We start from the raw sequence: 16977 nt of genomic DNA on the forward strand, positions 1-16977 counted from the left end.
CTTGACGCTGGCGTTGCTGGTCTGGGTCTCCGCCTCGACGCCGCAGCAGCGGGGCGCCCTGGCCCGGGCGGAGGCGCCGGGCTCCCTGCGCTCCTTGCGGCGGGGGCCGGCGGAGGGCGAGGGCTGCTGCCGGCTCTGGTAGGCGAGGACGGAGGGGATGGAGTCGGCCGCGTCTGTCTTGATGAAGAGGCCGTGGAGCGTTGCCGTGCCCTGCGAGATGGTGGTGGTCTGGTGGGGGGAATTGGACTCGTCCGAGTCCCGGCAGTAAATCACGCCGCTCTGCGAGACGTGGATGCTGGGGGCGCAGCCCATCCCTTCCCGTCCGCACCCCGCCCCGCTGCAGCGCCGGCGGGCCTGCCCGCTGCGCTCCCACCTGCCGCCCGCCCGGGCTGCGGGGCCGCCGCCCCTGCGCCGCGCACCCCGCGGCGGCACCGGCACCGGCACCACCCCCCGCCGCTGGCGCTGCCCCGGCCGCTCCCGCCCATGCGGCGCCTCCCCGGCACCCCCGCCCGTCTCCCCGTGCCGCCTCCGGGGACCCCAGACCCGTTAAGCCCCTTCCCCTCCGCAGCAGCGTCTTACGAAGCGCCTTCGGCCACCGGGTTCTTCAGTCGGAGGAGGGGGAGGAGGAGGAGGAGGAGGAGGTGGAGGTGGAGGTGGAGGTGGAGAAGGAATAAAAGCCGCAGCAGGAGAAGCAGCAGCAGCAGCACCGTCGGTGGTGCAGCCCCCTCCCGACTCTGGCAGAGGGTCTGCTTTCAAGCCTTCCGTATGTGCAGCAACACAACATCCACCCCTAATTGTGCCAAATACTTCTTTATTTTGTCTTTTTCTTTTGTTTTTAAAAGCAGTTGAAAATACTTATTTTGACAGTCAAAACGCACCTACTTTTCTTAGCCATGGGTAAGCAAATGTCAGTTGTTTGGGGGCACTGCAGGGAAGAGTTCAGAGCCACGCAGCACCCGCTGCGAGTTGGGAAAAAAGGCCAGGATTGTTCCACAGTTTTTAATGCTGTTTTTCAATTAGGTCAATATTCAAAGTCACAAGCTGCTATTTTAGCCTATATGTCTGATAGCTGCCAATCCCTGTTTCTAGTCCCTGGGGAGATAATCAAGCAAAATGTTTAATGCTGCAGAGATTTACACACCTTCTTAGGTTTCCGCAGTGAATAGTTTCATTGACCTCAGTGAAACTACCTACGAGGTGTAAAGCTAAACGTGTGGGTTTTAAGTCTTTGCAAGGTTTTATTTTAAATCTCTTTTCAATGGCACGTTGTAAATCCTTCAAGAATTAGTAATGTCATCCAAGCAGTATGCTACCTGCCTAATAAACCATTTATCTGACACCTAGGTACTAATGAACACTTGTGTGTACACCTTTTCTGCTCCTTGGGGTGTCACCTGATGTTTGACTGCTGTTTCTCCACCTAGGTTTTAGTGAGTGATATAAAAATACTAGGAATGTGAAGCACTGTTCGTGCAAGGATCACAATGCTAAATGACAAAGTGCTCTGAACATGTTAATGTTATTTTGGCTCTAATGCTCGTGACGCACTCTCATTAATTAGAGACTAGTTTATTCAGAAATGATGGCTTCACAGTTAAAATGCCTCAGTTTTAGAGAGACTGCTTGAGCCTTTAGCCTCTGTCCCTGCTGATCCAGTTCACGGGACATTGTAATTATGGCCATATGGACATTCAGTCATCCATCAAGATCTGGACTGAAATCACCAACCTATTTGACAAAAGATGTTTTTCCAGATACCAGAGAAAGCCTGTGTTGGCCCTACTAATCACATTTCTCTAGGTTAATTTTTTTTCCCCACTAGTTGCTGATGTTCACAAACCAAGTTGTGGCTTATATCCTGCATATGCTGCATGTTTGCATGTTGCCATGCTGCTCTGCTGGTGGCCATTTCTGAGGACCACCTTGATGACAGGCTCAGTATGAACAAAATGAAGCTGACTGCACTTCATCACCCAAACATGCAGCCTGTCTTGCTGCTTTGACTGCAGTTTTGGATGAGACCTTCCAATATCCCAGAGGATAAGCACCTAGCTGAGGAAGAATGTGTCCTAAAACTGCATTTAATAACAAAAAAGCAACCAGTTTTATGTGCTCATTGCAATATTTTCAGGTTCCTCTTCATTTCTGTTAATGGTTGGGAACTTAAAGTTGGTGATTTGAGTTACCTGCCCTAGACCCTACCTGAGATTTGCAGCAGAGCCAGGAGCTCAGGAATGCCACTCAGAATCCACACACTGGTGTAAATGACATTGCTCCAAAATACCTCCAAGACTTAGTGACTACCTAGTTTGAGACTTAGTTCATAGGAATTTACCCACTACAGGTTATCAGCAGCATCTCGGCTTCTAATAAAGGATGTGAACATAAATCATATATGTTCACTTTGCAGACTGAGCTTGGTGAAAACACCACGTCGCCCTGAACTGTGTTGCTAGCTATTCACAGTCCACTTTTCTGAAGCAGTGATAAGTTACTTCATCAGTCAGTCAATACCTAGGTTTCCTTAACATCCCAGTACCTGGGTTTCCGCCCTGTTCCTGCTGAATTCTGTGACAACTTTGCTATTGATTTCAGGCAGCATTGCAGGCACCTGCACATTCTCATGTGGATTTCCCTTGCTTTGGTATAAAATTTGAGTTGATGTCAGAAAGTAAGTTGTAGGAATAAGAAGTCACAGTTCTGGAGAACCTTTCCTACATGCAGCTCTCAAGTAGCTCTTCCTGTGCTGCCGATTTTGGGGTAGCAGGGAAGGATCACCACTGAAGAGGATGAGCCTGCCTGTGCAAAGTGCCAGAGTGCTTGGAAGAAGTGAAGGCTGCAAAATGGGGAGCTATGTGGACTGCTAAACAGCAACAGAAAAGTGGCCAGAATAACAATGCTTTGTCTGACAGCAGAATCACATACTATTATGGTTGAGGTTGGAATGGTCATCTGGTCCACCCCCCATGCTCAAAAAGGGCCACCTAGAGCCAGTTGCTTCTGATGGGCATACCTGTATGTTTTTTTAATATATCCAAGGGTGGAGATTACAGCACCTGTCTGGACAAACTGTGCCAGTGCTCAGTAACCCTCGCAGTTGCCTCTTGATGTTCAGAGGAAACCTCCCACGCTTCTGTTTGTGCCCATTGTCTCTGGACCTGTCAGTGGGCACCACTGAAAAACAGCCTGGCTCTGTCCATTTTGCACCTCCTTTTAGTTATTTATATACATTGATGAGATCCCCCCTGCACCTTCTCTTCTCTAGGCTGAACAGGCCCAGTTCTCAGCCTCTCCTCATATGTGTGGCACTCTGAAGGAACTTAGAGAGAGAGAACAAGCAAGTGATGATTAGCTTGACAGAGGCTGGAGTGGGACAGACTGAGTGGGTACAGAGGAAAAGGATGACTGTCTGCCGCTGAAATAGGAAGTGAAGAAATGGAAAATTAAAGATCCCTTTTCCTAACATTGGTAGTTTTTCTGCATCTTGCCTGTGAGAAGACAACCATGGATTTACTAGGCAGGGAGGAAGTGGGAATATTTAAAACGCATGCATGCTCACATCACCTCTTATGGCATGCTCAAGTCATGCTCCTGCAGTCATCTTGCTGCAGTCTTGCCCTGACTGATGCCCACTAAAGCGGAAGGCTTTACTGTGAGCAGCACGTACTAATTCAAGCAGGGACTTACAGGAAGGACAGTTAATGTACTGAAGCAGACTCTGCCCTCAGAAACATGTATTTAGTATCACCTCAGATTTAAGCCAGTGCATCCAGCCAGTGCAAGATATTCTCATGCCCCAGTTTTTCCACTACTAAAGAGCTTTCACTGACTTTAGTTGCAACTGTATAAATCCTAACACATTTTATGCTCACAGGAAACCGATTTCTTACACATCACTGATTTCAGCATGATAAATATAAGCATATGAGTGGTTCTGTAAGTCGTCAGCAGAACCCTGGAGTGTCTTGTCTTTTTTTCCAGTAAAAAGCAGTGGATATACATTGTCTATGGTGTTTAGACTCGCAAATCCCTCTGCAATGAAGAAAATATACTCCTCCAAACTTTATATCCCTTCCAAAGCCAGCCATAGGCTTCACTCTGACCTCAACATTAAGACTGTATGCTACCAGTAGATTGGTAAGTTTATGTTAGCATTATTGGAAGTAACATCTGTAAATCCCAGTTCATTGCAGTAAGAATATAGTACTTCAGAGGTCGCATTTTACAGAGACTTAAAAATCTGGTACTTGACAACCAGCTACTGAAGACAGTTACCTCTATTCATGGTTCATTTACTGTAAAACCAGTTTAAGAATGTATATATAGGCCTGTACCAAAAAAAAAAATAATTTATAAGGTCTTAGGAGGCTCAACAGTTTCTCAGTCCTTTCATATTGGTTTCTAAATGACAGTAAAAACTAACATGCTGATACCCAGATTAGAGCAAAGTAAATACCTAAACAATACTTAAATTATTCAGACTACATGTTGTGTTTTTAACTTAAAATAGATATGAGGAAAATCATAATCATGGCAGTACAATAGAACTCTTCTTGGTATACCTCTCTTTTGTTAAAAAACCCTGCCTCTATAGTAATTTGATAATCTAGAATAGATTATCAAATGCTAACCTTGTGCTTTTACTCATCAACAATACAAGAAATGATGGTACTTGGAAACCAGAAAGATATTAAATACAAGAGGTGAAGGTTATTTCTTTTGCCTGAGGAAGAGCAGAATGTACTTTTCAGTCCACAAACCCGATGACTCTTTCACCAACATAATAAAGAGTAACTTCACTGAAAGCAATGACCTTTCTCAACTCAACCAGAAAGCAAAATCAAGTCCTATTTTTTTGCCTTGCCCTAAACTCCTTTCACTTCATAACTTTGAAAAATAATTAATTGCAGCAAAATTGTGTTTTAATGTGCCATGGGTTCGTTATACCATGTTTGCATACTAAATTCTGTGAGTGCTGTGGACACCAATCTCCCAATAGCAACACCGTACCGTAAAATACCCTCAGGTAGGTATGGCTTAGACAGAATGGGTTTGCTGGGATTGCTTGCTAATTGCACTGTAAAAACCTGACTTTGGCCTTCCTTTACAGTCAGATTTTGACTGGCTTGGACAATGCCAGCTATCTCAATGTTCCCCAGAAGCTTATAAAATACTTTTCACTATGGATATTTCTGCAAGTGGGAAAACTGAGTCATTGTAGAAGCCTGTTTCCAAGCTCACTCAAGCAAGCAGAGCTGAAGAAGGAACTCAGTCTGGTTCCCCTTCTGCTAGCAGTCTGTGCTGCTGTAAGTGCTGAGAGTCACAAACTGTGCTGAGAGTGCATGGAGGGGCAGGGGCCTTCCTCCACTCTCTACCTTCTCCACTCCTTTGTGTGCGGCCAAGGAAACGCTGCAGTTCCTGCCCTCCTCTGTCTGCAGCTGTTTCTCTCTCCCCAGGGGCAGGAGAAGATGCAGTCCTAGGCTTTTGCTGCTCGCTGCTGACAGGAGATGAGCTGTCCCAGGGATACAGATTCCCTTCTGGGAACAGACACCTGCAACTGTTTTCCCTAGAATGGGCAAACTTGGCACCGTCCTTTGTATCAGCATATCTTTGAGACACAGCAACCCTTTACTAAGCTGCTTTGAAGAGGAGTAACGTATAGAAATACATAGTAACCACAGGTTTCGGCCACCAGCAGCAGCGTTATGTGCTAGCGTTGTCCCCCTTGAGGAGCTCAACTTGTGGCAGGACAGTGGCAAGATAGTTCCAGTCACAAGCGAAATTTCTAGGACAGCAGTGATCACATCATGTTTAAAAGGCTTAGACTTCTGCTCCCCACCAAACCCCTTGGTTGGCCTTGGAGCCAGAGCGAGACAAGTGCTTCACAGCATTCAAGAAAAGCAACCGTTCCCTTAGAAGCACCGAGCAGTCCCTCCGCCAGACTTTCAGTGGTCGTCTCCTCACAAAAAGCTTGTTCTTTGCCCGTTACCACTTCAGTAACACGGCTCTTCTCCCTCGATTTATTCTCACGGGGGTAATGCTGGCGTATCTGCACAGCGCGTCCCTCCGGGGGTGCGCGCTGCGTTCACGGGACGCGGGTGGCCCTGCGCGGCGCCGGGCACGGCGGCAGGCAGCTCCCGGCCAGCCGGGCCGGGCTGGGCGGCGTGGGGCAGGGGCTGTGCCGGCACCAGCAGCCGGACACATCTCCACCAGCCCCCGGAGGGCGCTGGCACCCGACGCCGCTGGGCCCCGGGGCAGGGGAGAGCCCCTCGGGGGGGCCTTGCTGGCCCCCGACCCGCCCGGCCTCCCCTTACCTTCCTCCCCGGCCCATTCATCCTCCGAGGAGCAGAGGGGAGCGGGAGCGGCGCTCCGGCGCGGCTGCCCAGGTGAGCGGGCGCCTCCCCCGGGCCGGCGGCGCCTCCCCCGGGCCGGCCCGCCCCGCCGCGCTCCCGCCGCGCTCCCGCTGCGCCGCCCGCGCACCAGGGAAACGCGCTTCGCCACAGGGACTCTCCTGGGGATCGAGGGCAAACCGGCTTCCTCGGGTTGTCCCGGCCCCCCGGCCTCTCCCCCAGCCTGTGCCCCGGGCAGATAATTTTCTGCCCTGAGCGAGAACATTCCGTAACGGGGAAAACTGTTCCGAGAAGGTGAGGTGAGCCAGGTGCCCTGAGCCTGGCTTGGTTCAGCGCACAGTAACAGTTACAGCGCCTCCGGAAAAAGGCAAACCCTTACACCCTCCGGACAGAGCGGTAAGCCCACCCACGGAGCGGAGTGCTCCCTCCTGCTGGTGCTTTTCAGGATCGTCGGGTAAAATCCAGCCTCACAGTCAAGGAGAGGGGAGCCAAACTGCCTGGGGTTGAGAGGGGGCGGCTTGACCCTGATCTGAAGCAAATCTCAGCTACCAGAGGTGGGACCACAGACATACTTCAGACAGCCTATTTTCATCTTCGATATATTCTAGTTTGCAGCAAGTACCAGGTAGGTGGAATGCATCATCTTCGGGATGACATCTTTGGCCTTGACTGAACTTGACTCTCTGGCTTTGTTACTCTCCATCCTTTAAGAACAGCTTGTTGCTGTTTTTCCCTTTTGGAGTATTGCTGTTTCTTGGAAGTTCATTAATATTGTCATTGCTCTGTAGTGGTACGCAAGGCCTCAGTGGGGGAGCCCTACAAGATACTCAGCAAACATGATAAAAAACAATCTCTACCCAAAAAAGTCAAAGGTTTGCACACAAGGTAGTAGAAAGGAGGTGAATGTCACAGAAGTAGAGTAACAGTAATGATGGCTAGGAGCTGTGGGACAAGTAGTGGTCAAGTCACAGTAGCTGCCTAGCCAAAAAACCCACACAACCACATACTACAACACAAAATAAACCCAAAGCGCTGAACCTGTGCAGAAAATCAGTTCTAGAGAGGCAAGGCAGAACCAGCCAGTGTGGGTCAGCAAGTTATGTCAGATTAAGGCTAGGGACTGTGCAGAGCTGCCCTGCTTCTGGGGGAGAAGACACACAGTCAGCAAACAATCTTCCTTGAGTGCCCCAGAAACCCTAGACAGCACAAATACTGGAATGTCCTCAACAGCAGGTCAGAACATCCCCTCTTTTGTGGCCATACATTTTGAAGAGCTGTCATCTAGGAGCTTATGTCCTTGGCACTCTCTCAAAGGTCCTAGTCCTGCATGAATAGGGTGGACAGGAGGTTTACTACAGCCTCAGCTGCCCACAGCCACTTTCTTGAATACCTGGGACTGCAGCCCCGGTATGGTCTCAGAGGAGGTATAACCTTTCTTTTTCAGCACCTCTGCACAAGTGCCAGGTGTCAACCAGCCAACTGCAAACCTCAGAATCAGCTTTGCCCAGGTATTTCAAAGGACTGTCAGACAAGCAAGCATCACAGCCTGCCCTGGGACCCTACTTTCCCCAGGGGGACAAACCAGGGAATAGTCAAAGCATGCCTCTTACTCCTGCCATTCTGTGGAGCCAGCCTACCTTCTCAACAAAGACCCAGGAGAAGGATGAAGGATCTCACCCAGACATGGCATCATGATCAGGGCAAGGTGCTCATCTGGACACGGCCCAGAAGTGCCCACAGCAATAAGTTTTGGATACAGCCACATAGACTTTTTGCAGTTCCCACACAGGCATTTGGCTGGGATAGAGTTAATTTTCTTCTTAGTAGCCGGTACAGTGCTCTGTTTTGGATTTATCATGCGAATAATGTCAATAACGCACTGATGCTTTAGTTGTTGACAAGTAGTGCTTACCCTAAGTCAGGGACTTTTCAGTTTCCCATGCTCTGCCAGGGAGCACAAGAAGCTGGGAGGGAGCATGGCCAGGAGAGCTGACCCAAACTAGCCAAAGGGATGTTCCATACTGTAGAACATCATGCTGAGTGTATAAACTGGGGGGGCTGGCTGGGAGTGGGCCGATCGCTGCTTGGGGACTGGCTGGACATCGGCCAGTGGGTGGTGAGCAATTGTATTGTGCATCACTTGTTTTTTCCCTTAAGTTTTATTCCTTTCTCTTTGTTTTCTCCCTTTCCATAACCATTGTTATTGTTATATTTTAATTTATTTCAGTTATTAAATTGTTCTTATCTCTACCCATGGGTTTTACCTTTTTCCTGATTCTCCTTCCCATCCCACCAGGGCAGGAGGGAGCAAGTGAGCAGCTGTGTAGTACTTAGTTGCTGGCTGGGGTTAAACCCTGACACCCTGCCTTTCTCCTTGCATTTTCCCCTTTGAGCTGATGTGGCTTTTGAAAACTCACTAGAAAAACACTAGAGGAATTCTGAGACCATCCACAGCATCAATTCTTTGCAAGCACCATGGGAAATGCAGAACACTCAGTCCCATTGCTAACAACCACACTCAGTATGTGGCAGACAAATGGCATTGTTCATGTACTCCAAAAGGAGGGTGGCACCCTGCAACGACCGTGCTGTCAGCAAAGCTTTCCCTGAGCAAAAAGCACAAGCACAGGTCCACTCACTTGTTATTCACCTGTGACTTGGGACTGGAGCGCTTTAGAAGATGAAAAGTCTTTGTTTCCAAGGTAACAGCCCAAATGTTGGCGATTATTCTACCTGCTTTTTTTTTAGAAGTAGACGTAAAATAAAAAGTAAATTGTCTCCTTTTTTAGTACACTTTGCATATATGTAGATTTTAGCATGCACTAAGAATCCCACCTCAGGCTTGGTATACTGCTCCCACTGAACTTAATGGGAACATGGCAGTTTATATTTTAATAGGGATGAAATTAGGCCCTTTATTTGAACTTCATGGCTTTTTTATTCCTTTTTTTATTAATCTATTTCATCATTCTTAATTTGCTTCTGCTGCATTCTAACAACGTTGCAAGTACACTCCTGAATAACATCTTTAAATTCTAGTATGCAAACATTGTGTCTCCTAGCGGGTAATGTACATGGACTTCAGCTCTCCTTCAGATTGCATTTTCATGCTAATTTCTTGTGACTTTCCTCTTTTAGTATCAAAGAGGTAATTTTCAACTTACTTAACACCCTGGAAGTCCCTTATTTTCACTTTGCTCCTTCTTGCACACAGCCAGTTAGGTTCTGAACATTTGGCCTTCGTGATTTTCTTTGCTGTGCATAAATCTACCATTAAAATTCCATCCACAAACCTGTTTGTGAGAAGTCCATTCCTGAGATGTTATTGCCAATGGGCCAACTCATCACTTACACGGTAGCAAACCTGCTCACTGGGCAGAAGAACTTCATGGCCACGGCTAAAACCTGGTAGAACTGGTTCAGTTCATCAATGCCTTGCAGCTCCTACACCATCACAAGTCTCTTTGTGGCTACCATCTTGGGTGTATGGATGAGGAATTTGAGCTTGTCGGAGATGTTGTAAGCAGGCTAGTTAACTTCTACAGTCAAGGCAAAAATCAAGCCTACTCTGTATGGCCCTTTGATGAGGTGGCAGATGCCACAAGGCAGATGCAAAAGAAGAATAATGTTGGAAAGGTCACTCTGGTTCCTGAAGCACACAAGGAAGAATCCAAAAAAGAAGAGAACTAAGGAGAAGATGTGTGCAGATTGTGAATTCATGGTTTAACTTCCTATACAGTTTGGAATCCATAAGAAAGTGGGTGTTTGTGTATCCCCCTGAGTGTGCTTCCCTGAGTACATCATCTGTGCCTCACCTGTATGACAGCAATAAAGTTCCTGTGTCTCATGCAAGTGAAATGCGCACTTGATGGATTCTGGGACTTTTGAAAGAGGTATCCAAGACATGTCACAGATAAGATCCAGGATACTGCTTTTTTGGGTGAATTCCCCAGTCTATGGAAGCAAATGACAAACTCCAGCAGCAGACCAGTAGGTGTAGGTGCAACAAGGTCCATAGTCCATTTCTGCCTCCTTAGCTGGCTGCTGCCTGGCTGTAGCTTCAGCACAAAGCATCCACATGTAGTTCACGAAAAGACAAGTTCTAGGTACCTGCTGGTAGTCAGGCTGAGGTGTGCTTGCCCAGATTCTCCTTCCTTACTGAACTGCAAGGACCAGAGCTTGGTCCTTTTAGGCTCAGGCAGACTCCAGAGCCGAGATTAAGTTTGCATTTGACCATTTGTTCTGCATTAGCAAAGCACATGATAAAACATTCCTGGTCTTGCAGATAGACCCAGTCCCATGAATGACATCCTTACTCCTTTCAATGCCATCAGAATTTCTTCCTCTGATCTCATGGTAGGCAGGAGTAGGATGTCTTTGCCACTTAGACAAGAAGTTTTTTTCTTTTTCATTTATATTTGACCAGCATTGAAAATGCTACTAGACCTCAATAGATAAGAAATAATCTAAAATTAGCTGTGCCTAAAATGAACAAACAATTTTTATCTCTGAACATACATAACTTACATGTAGGTTATAATATTAATAATGAAAAGGCCATGATTTGCCAAACTGCAAGCCAAACTGCATAGAATGGTTTCTTTTTTGTTGTTGGGTTTTTTTTTTAATCCAGTCCTTATGCACTAGCTTGGGTTTAAACTCTTCTCAGGTTTTCAGGTCATCCCAAGGACAAACAGAAAAAAAAAATGTCATTAAAGGCTGACGTTAGAAGCTGAGGCAAATAGATATCTAACAATACCCTCTGGCAGAGCACAGCTGGGTGAATAGGACACTGCCTGACAGAGATTTGTCATGTGATGTGTACTCAAAAAAGCTTTGCTTTTGTCACTGGCTAAGAAAGAAACATTCTTCAGAGAGGAAGTGTCATTCAATAATAGTAATAATAATTATGATAACAAACAATAATAACAATAGCAATATATTTGCATTCTTGAACAATTCACAGCCATTTTATGTAAAAGATAAAGCTGCTAAAGCTGTGGGCTTTATGCTGCATTTTAGGTGCTTGGTTCTTGGATACACATGGTATTTCCAGGCACTTCCCCTGCTTGGTGCTGTCTTAAAGCCTTCAGAGGAAATGACGGGCTAATTCTGCCCCACACTGCCACACACCTCCATGACTTTTTGACCAAAAAACCCCAAACGAAAATGCACAAAGGAGTTGAGTCACTCCTAGTCCCACTTCGTGAGCCTGGCCTGAAAAAACAAGGGGAAGACACGAAATGGTTGCTGGTCACTTGGGAGTGAGAGGTCTCCATTCAAAGAGTTTCCAGCAGGTTTCAGATAGTCCTGATAGCCTTTGATTTCGCTGGGACTGATAGGATGAGTAAAAGGCTGCAGGATCCTTCATTAATCCTGTTGTTATCTATAGGCTTCAGAGTGCTTCAATAATTTAATTTGCCCTAGTTAATCTTTTACAAGTGTAATCTTTGTATGCAGTCAATGCCATAATACTTTAAGTACGTATCAGCTGATGCTATAAATTGCATCAGTTGATATGTACAGCAGCTTCTTGTCTTGCCTTGGAGTGGTTCATTTTGTTGGTAGACAATAAATTCATTGTTAAATGTGTCCTCAACTGATAGTCAGATTGGACTCATGTTCTTATGAAGTAAATAAAAAGGAATTAACTATAAAAATAGTATGAAAACAACACAGGAAAATTTGTAAACTACACACCAGAAAGCACAAACATCACACAAAGCAAACACTCGTGAGGAATATTACTTCTCTCTAGACTTACTGTAAAGCAGAAGAGAACACTGCACTACACTATGAAGAACTAAAGATACTGTAACAGTCAACTCAAGGAGCCAGTCTAGCAGGAGTAAGCAGCACTAACCCATCTGTATCTAGAACATGGAACATACACCTCACCATGTATTTCAGATGAGGTTTTCTCTCCGTGAGTATATTTAGGACACCTAAAGGTAGGTTCTTTCTGTGAAAACAGTGAAGTTCACATGAAGACATTGTTTTGTTCTTCTGTCATTAGGCAACACAAGGCTTTGGCAGATCATATGGTTCTCTCCTGACTCTGGAATAAACTGTACCACTAATAAAATCAGATGAAGGATGCATTCTCTAATTGGAAAACAGTTTTAAGGAGCCCAGTAACTCCTGACTTGTACATTCAAAAAATAAGGCATTGGAGAGCAAACTTGTATTAAAAGCACTGTGAAATAAAAATCTCTAGCTCAAGCAAAGTTTTCTTCCATTTTTACTCTCCCACAAACAAACACTAACTAATAGCATTGGGGATTTGCTCTTGAGTATTCATAGACATAAGTTTTGCTATAAAATAGTATTAGGAGTATCCATTTTAGCCACCTAAGAGAAATTCCTCTTCTATTTATTTTGGCAGACTGTATGCTTACTGAAGATACCTCCCCTCCTGGAAAGACATGAACATTGGCTTTCTAGAGCTACACTACTTGGCAGAACCCTGTTACTTGGCCAGGACACAAAAGAAGGAAGTGACATGAATGATTCCAGTTTTTTAGAGCACTTCACAGCAGGATTATGTTGTAAGCAATCCTTCGTCAAAGATGCTGATTACATTGCAGACAGTGCACTTGTGCGACACCTGTGCATGGATGGACAGGCACAGGGCTCATGCCAAGGCAGCCAAGATGAGTACAAACTTCACATGAGTCATTAGCATTTGTAAAACTCATCGGGGTTATGGGACAAAAGACAATATGCCCTTGCAAAATGAGTTGATAAGACGTTTACAAGTGAATGCTTCTGCACCTGCTAGAATACAAATGTTCTAACAGGTGCATTTGAAACCTCTCCAGTGTTATAGTTCTGAGAAACTACTACCCAGCTTATTGTATAGAAATAATATGATTGTTTCACCTCTTTGCAATAATGCAATGAACCTGCACAAACACAATCACTCCTGAACAACTAAGGAGACAGATGCAGCATAACAATCCTCATCTTTGCATGCCACAGTGTCTAACCTAGACCCACTGCATCAAAATATTGGTATTTAGATCTGCAAGCCATGACTATCTACAAACAGTCTCAGTTTAGAAAGTCTGACCCTCTACCCAGCCCTTTTACTCTCTATTATACACATGGATGAAATACTGTAAGCACATACAAGAAAGAGTAACATAGTTATTGCAGGAATGACTAGACTGATTTAATTTTAGAAAAACTTGTAGTGAAGATCTGCTAGATTCAGCAGCTGACAGAAAGAAAAAGTCACTGAACCATTCTACTTTGTGTCACGATGAAATTGTATATCCTTTATTATAATACCTACACTTGTCTCACGGTGTCTACAAAGTTAGCTGTGGTTATGGAAGTCTTGGAGTAAAACAATTTCCAGAGCACGAACAGAAAAGCAGCAACACTTTAAAAAAAAATCATAATAACAGTTTCTGAAGGGAATATGGTGGCAGAATTGCACATTTTTCTGAGCTACACAGTCCTGTCTGAGGCAAAAAAGTCACAGTCTGCTCATTTCCACAAGCAATGAATATAACGTGCTATACTCCAAGAAGCATCCAAGAGTCTTCACTACATCTTAGTCTCTCTTCCCAGATGCGGTAGTAGGGGTGTTAAAATTATTTGTGAACAAGGCAGAGGAGTCTTTTGCACAGGGCAAATGGGACCATAAAAGGCTGCGGTGAGTTCAAGGCACAATGCTGGAAGTGCAGCAACAGAGAGGCACAGTCACCTCATGCACAGCACCTTGGTCCCTGTGTCCTCAAGGCAGACTAAAATCCATAAACCTGAGGGGGGGATCAATGAATAGCTGCATACCTACAGTTTTACTCGGAAAGTGGTGATGTGATACCTGCCAAGCCAAGGGCTCCCAGTCTGGTTGCAGCCTGCAGTTCCTCCAGCCTGCAGACTCCACAGGGGTGTGGATGGACTGCTGGAGTGGCAGTAACCAGCTCCTACCTGCCTTGCTTCCTTCTTTGCCATTGTGCTGGGCTGCTGTATGTGCTCTGCATGGCTGTGTAGTAGAAGTATGTGTCTGGTTCCTCCCTGGTTAAGACAGCAGAACACTCTGGGCCTCTTGTCAGCTTCTGTGGTTACAGCAGTCACATGTCCTCCTTTAGGAGAGACAGACCAACTGATCTGCTCACAGGCCCCTTAGGCTAGAAGGGTTATATGCTGGTCATACTGCACAGCCTGTGAGATGTCCAAAGCAAAACACTCCTGACAAAAGTCACAGACAAAAGCAAAGCCACTACCCAGTTGAGTGAAGGCTTCCGATGTAAGGATAAAGGGTATGAAAACTATGACTCCTCCCCAACTCTCTTCTGATTACAGAATAAGCATATGAAATCACAGGTCAGAGAGCAGTCCTACCAACTTCTGGAAAACACCTTCTAGAAAATGTAATGAACTCCAAATGTGAAAAAACAGACTTTTTCATTCTGCATTGTAATCTAGAGTGTGAGACCATTTGCAACAATATGCAGGTGTTTGCAACTTGTTTGCTGACCCAGACCATTTTCATCCACAAGTCATGTGGGTAAAATATTCTTCATTAGCAGTCAGAAATCACTGTGTGCAATGTTTCCAAGCTCCTATCAATAAACCAAATTCAAATCCATTTTAAAATTTGACCTTTAAAATGACATAATGGGTTTCTCAGTGCATTGTGTGAGAGTGATTATTTTTCCATAGTGGGTAATTTCAGAAAATAATGAATACCACAACTTCAGCTAAAGAAGGAAACAAAATCCAGCAAAAATGATGCTGCCTTAGACTTACAACAGTACCAGTTAATTTTCTTTTTTTAAAAAAAAAAAAAGGATATGTGCTTTTGCAGAGACTATCCTGACTCAGTTTCCCTTCAAACTTCCAAATTCATCCCATTATTTCTCCCTCCCTTGTATCTTTTTCCTTTTCTCTCTTTAAACAGTTTCCCTCTTACAATTTTTGCCCTTTTCCCCCAGCTGCCTACAGGGGTACACCTTGGCTTTCCATTAAAAAAACCTCTTCTCCTTGGCTGTCACTGTTTATTAAACTAATGCCTTTTCTCGCTGTTCTTCTCTTACCTCCAAGATTGTGGACTACGCTGTTTGCTTTCTTTACTTAATTTTCTTGTACTTAAATGATGAACCCTTACAGTAGGTTTCTGGCTTATGCTTTCTCTTTATTCCATCAAATTGTTCTTTTAAAGGCTGATGGTGTTCTCCATGTATTGGAGTCCCCCATACTGCTGGAAGAGTAAAGAGCAACAGTGACCATTCGCTCACAGGGCAATCTGGTCACCTCAGAACAATCAGAAGCATGATTCTATGTACAGGAAGGATCAACTGGAAACAAGGAATGATCAAATACAACCAAGGGAGCAAAACTATCCCAAAGCAGTTCTGCCTCTTCCTATCTTGACCATTATCTCATTTTCATCCTGTCTCATGGCCAAGAGTAGCAGGTGATCAAACTGAAATTAATCTAACAGCATTCATATGATATTCCTGCCCATTGTGAGGTGATCATCTGCAGCTACCACTGCTCTTTTACTCACATGGCTCTGAAATGAGACTGATAAGAAATACAGAAGGCAGATGGATTATTGCCTTCTCATCATCCTTTATGCAAAGTAGTTTAGCAACAGCTAGTAGTTGATGAGACCACCATTATACAGATACGTTTTCTTCAGCAGAAGGTCAATAAAACCTCCCTGAAGAAATGTGGTATCTGGTTCCACAGAGAGGCAATGGAGGCACAACCCGGCGAAGGGAGTGACCTCATTGAAACTCTAAGAAAGTTCCGTGTCTTTGTCCCCGAAAGACACATTCTTAGCCCAAGTAAGTAAAAACTCTGGTTTACTCTGGAGCAATTTAATCCGCAACATGCCTGCAGAGCTGTATACAGCAAAAGCACTCCGTTCTGTATCCACAGGGTGGTCAGGCACTTTTCCTGACCTCTTTCTTGACAGAGACTTTCTCTCCTTTTCCCCACCCAAATCTGTATGTTGCGAATGGCCTACAGTCACACACTTCTTGCTCATCTGGTGCTCACTTTCCATCCAATTCATTCATTCTAGGAATCCCTTAGAAGGTGGGAATTGTTTTTTTTCAGCTATAGTCTCCCAAACCTACCTTTAATTAAATAATTGTTCTTTACAATGTCTCAACCTATATTGTAGACTGGAGCAGAAACAGAAGAATGTAATGTTTGAGTTTTGTTGGCACTGTGTAGGTATGTGGTGTTCCACAGATTACTTAATTACTGCTAAAGCCTAGTTCAGCTATGAGGCAGGTTGCCAGCTATTAATCTCTCTTGACTACGAAAAATTTCCTCTCTTTGACCCTGGAGAGTGTATAAACAGTCTATGTGCAAAGTTTTTAGCGTCACCACACAGGCTCCCTACCTGGTGGAGTTTTTTTAACACAGGGTGGTGACATTGCATAGCACAGTGAAACGTACTTTCTGGGAGAGCTGCAACAATCATCAAGCATGAGGCTTATTTAAGTGCTATGTATTTGCTTAGGCTTCTTAGTATAAGTGACAAAGTGAGCAATTTTAGTACATGGAATGTCTCCTTGCATGGGAAATGGAAGTTGGAAGGTCTGGAGAAAACAAATATGCTTAGTTTTGGGAGGGGATAGAGGAGGGAGTGAGCTAA

The 16977-nt window shown here is 45.1% G+C and overlaps 1 protein-coding gene across 2 annotated transcripts in view; it reads right to left on the reverse strand.

Annotated features, from left to right (window-relative positions):
• Positions 1-16977, reverse strand: part of PDE8B (phosphodiesterase 8B) — a 106668-nt gene that overhangs the window by 78407 nt on the left and 11284 nt on the right. For both annotated transcript variants that reach the window (XM_080373306.1, XM_080373307.1), the window contains exon 1: positions 1-16977. This exon is cut by the window's right edge and continues 11284 nt beyond it. In XM_080373306.1, coding sequence (XP_080229432.1) covers positions 1-312 — 312 coding nt within the window. In that variant the 5' untranslated portion in view covers positions 313-16977.

Source organism: Falco punctatus (assembly GCF_963210335.1).
Source record: "Falco punctatus genome assembly, chromosome: Z".
Taxonomy (NCBI): Eukaryota; Metazoa; Chordata; class Aves; order Falconiformes; family Falconidae; genus Falco; species Falco punctatus.